At 53.2% G+C, this 2,271-nt stretch overlaps 1 protein-coding gene across 1 annotated transcript in view; it reads right to left on the bottom strand.

Annotated features, from left to right (window-relative positions):
* Positions 1-1,517: 1,517 nt before the first annotated feature.
* LOC104512344 (janus kinase and microtubule-interacting protein 3) overlaps positions 1,518-2,271 on the bottom strand; it is a gene marked incomplete at its 5' end in the record, with an annotated part of 15,985 nt that continues 15,231 nt past the window's right edge. The window contains 2 exons of the mRNA XM_010155282.1: positions 1,518-1,631; positions 1,721-1,819. Coding sequence (XP_010153584.1) covers positions 1,518-1,631; positions 1,721-1,819 — 213 coding nt within the window. The remainder of the gene's footprint in view (positions 1,632-1,720; positions 1,820-2,271) is intronic.

Here is a 2,271-nt window from a genome sequence, read left to right as displayed (position 1 = left end):
TTCCATAAATGCTGGTGATTATTTTTATTAAACAAGTTAAATTACATTAAAGATAAAAACACCCGCACAGAGTCTTAGTGGGGGTCCCTCCTGCTGCGTGAGCGATCCCCTGACCTGACTCCCCTCGCTCTGGGGAAGAGGGGGCACCCGTGTTCCTCAGCCCCCTTCCCTGCGCCTGTCCCCAGGGACGCTGTGGCTTGCAGGGGTGCTGTGCACCCTCTGACCTCTGGGTCTGCCCCACTGCTAGGGCCACTCTCACAAGGGTTTGCCTCCCCGAAAGCAGCGTGAGCTCAGGGCAGCCCACGGGAAGCAGCTGGAAGCTCCCGGGGGGAGCTTTATGGAAACGCTAGTGAGAAAATGGGCAGAAAAGGGTGGAATTGCTTGCGCACGGGTGGGACACGGGATCACGCCGGCACACTTTCCCAGACTCCCTAACAGCCAGGCACCACAACGTGCAGCCGTGGGGCAGAGTCGGCTGTCGGTGGGCGAGCTGTGGTGTAAAATGTGCGAAAACCAGAAAAATCCCAAACAACAGCAAGGTGCGTGGTTATCCTAAAGCTACGTGAGGTGGGAACTGCTGACTCCCCCTTGTGTCGCATCGGGAAGGAGCTCGCTGTGTGTAACGGGAATAAATAAATCGGGAGGAAATAGCCTGGAGTAGAGAGCATTCACGTGAGCAAAGAAGCAAGAGAAAAGGGAGGGAATAGAAAACATCGGAGAGAATCCCTTTTTCTCCCCGTTTGTCTCCAAGTGGCCTGTTTGGGACCCTGTCCCAGACACGTGCATATCGTTAACTGCAGCAGGGGTGAAGGTTATTAATTGCTTTAACATGTTTCAGCCCCTCCCCTGACTCCTGCCTTGATTTTGTGGGGCAGAATGTGTGGGCACCAGAGCTGGGGCCGGGGGAGATCTAGGACCCAACTGGTCTAACTGGAGAGGCAACCAGAGGGACTGGCACGCTGAGCCGTGGCCCGGGGACCGTGTTTTTGGCGTATCCAAATGGTGCCAAGGCTCAGGGGGTCTGGGCTGTGCTGACAGGTGAGGTACCAGGAAAAAGGAATGCTAGGGGTCTACCTCCTCCCTACCCACACACTACAGGAACAACCAATCACTGCCGTTCGCTAAGGGAGAAACACCTCAAATCTCCCTTTTCATCCTGCTCTTGTAACTTCTTGTTTAATATCCTGGTTATTATTGAAAGTTTACGGGTTATTAGTAAAAATAATCCCCACAGCTGCTAAAATAGCAAAGCAAAGCAAATGCAGAGCAAGCGAATAAACAAACCATGTGTGAACAGCGACCAGAAGGAAACCCGAACAAGCACCAAAGTTTCAAAATACTTTCCAAATCGTTGAAAATTTAAAAGCAATGCTGTGACACCCAGATGCCGCACGGCACTGAAGTCAGAGGTGATTAACAAAACGTTAATAAGCCAGAACAGCTTAGCTCAGAGGCCAGTACTGGGACGGTGGGGAGGACAGGCTGAGCAGCAGCAACACGAAAAGGCTTTGCTAACTTCACGTGAGGACAAATACTGAGCAAAGCATGCACAATTTATTAAAGGAACATACACTTACGGCGTTATCCCCTAAAATGTCCAATTTTTTCATCAGCTCTGCTACTACTATGTCCTAACAAGAGAGAAATGGAAAACCAGGAGTCAGAACAGAGTGTCTGATTTTGTTTGGGGCAGGGAAAGTACGAAACGAGAATCCCTTACTGTTACACCTTCTGCCTCGCAGTACACTTGGAGAGGGCTTTTCCCCTCTGTGAAAGGGCCGTGGTGGAAGTTGATGGCAGGCGATCGTCGTTCTCGCTCCTGCAACGACAACGATTGCTGGGTTAGGGAATGTCACAAACAGCAGCTCCCCAAGAACTTGATAAATATGGTTTGGGAAAGGCTCACTCTCATGGCACACGGCGCAGAGCAACGCTACCACCGAGTGGCTTTATTTTGGGTGCACAGAACCCCTTCCTCCTGCAGCCTGTGGCTGCTGGTGCCAACAGCCAGGAGCAAGAGCCGTTGCTCTGGCCAGAGCCTGCGCTTCTGTGTGGCACACGGGGCTGGCAGGGGGGACCTCCACCCTCTGCAAAGCAGGCAGACACACGTGTTAACAGCGCGAGTGTTTCCCCACCACGCGTCCTCACTGGGCACTGACCACGTATCCTGGGCTGGATCCAGAGCAGCGTGGCCAGGGGGGCGAGGCAGGGGATTCTGCCCCTCTGCTCCGCTCTGGGGAGACCCCCCTGCAGTTCTGCTCCAGCTCTGGG

This window comes from Eurypyga helias, unplaced genomic scaffold, assembly GCF_000690775.1.
Source record: "Eurypyga helias isolate BGI_N326 unplaced genomic scaffold, ASM69077v1 scaffold14517, whole genome shotgun sequence".
In the NCBI taxonomy this organism is placed as follows: domain Eukaryota; kingdom Metazoa; phylum Chordata; class Aves; order Eurypygiformes; family Eurypygidae; genus Eurypyga; species Eurypyga helias.
Note: the sequence above shows the minus strand (reverse complement) of the source record. Positions and strands in the feature narration are given on the sequence as shown.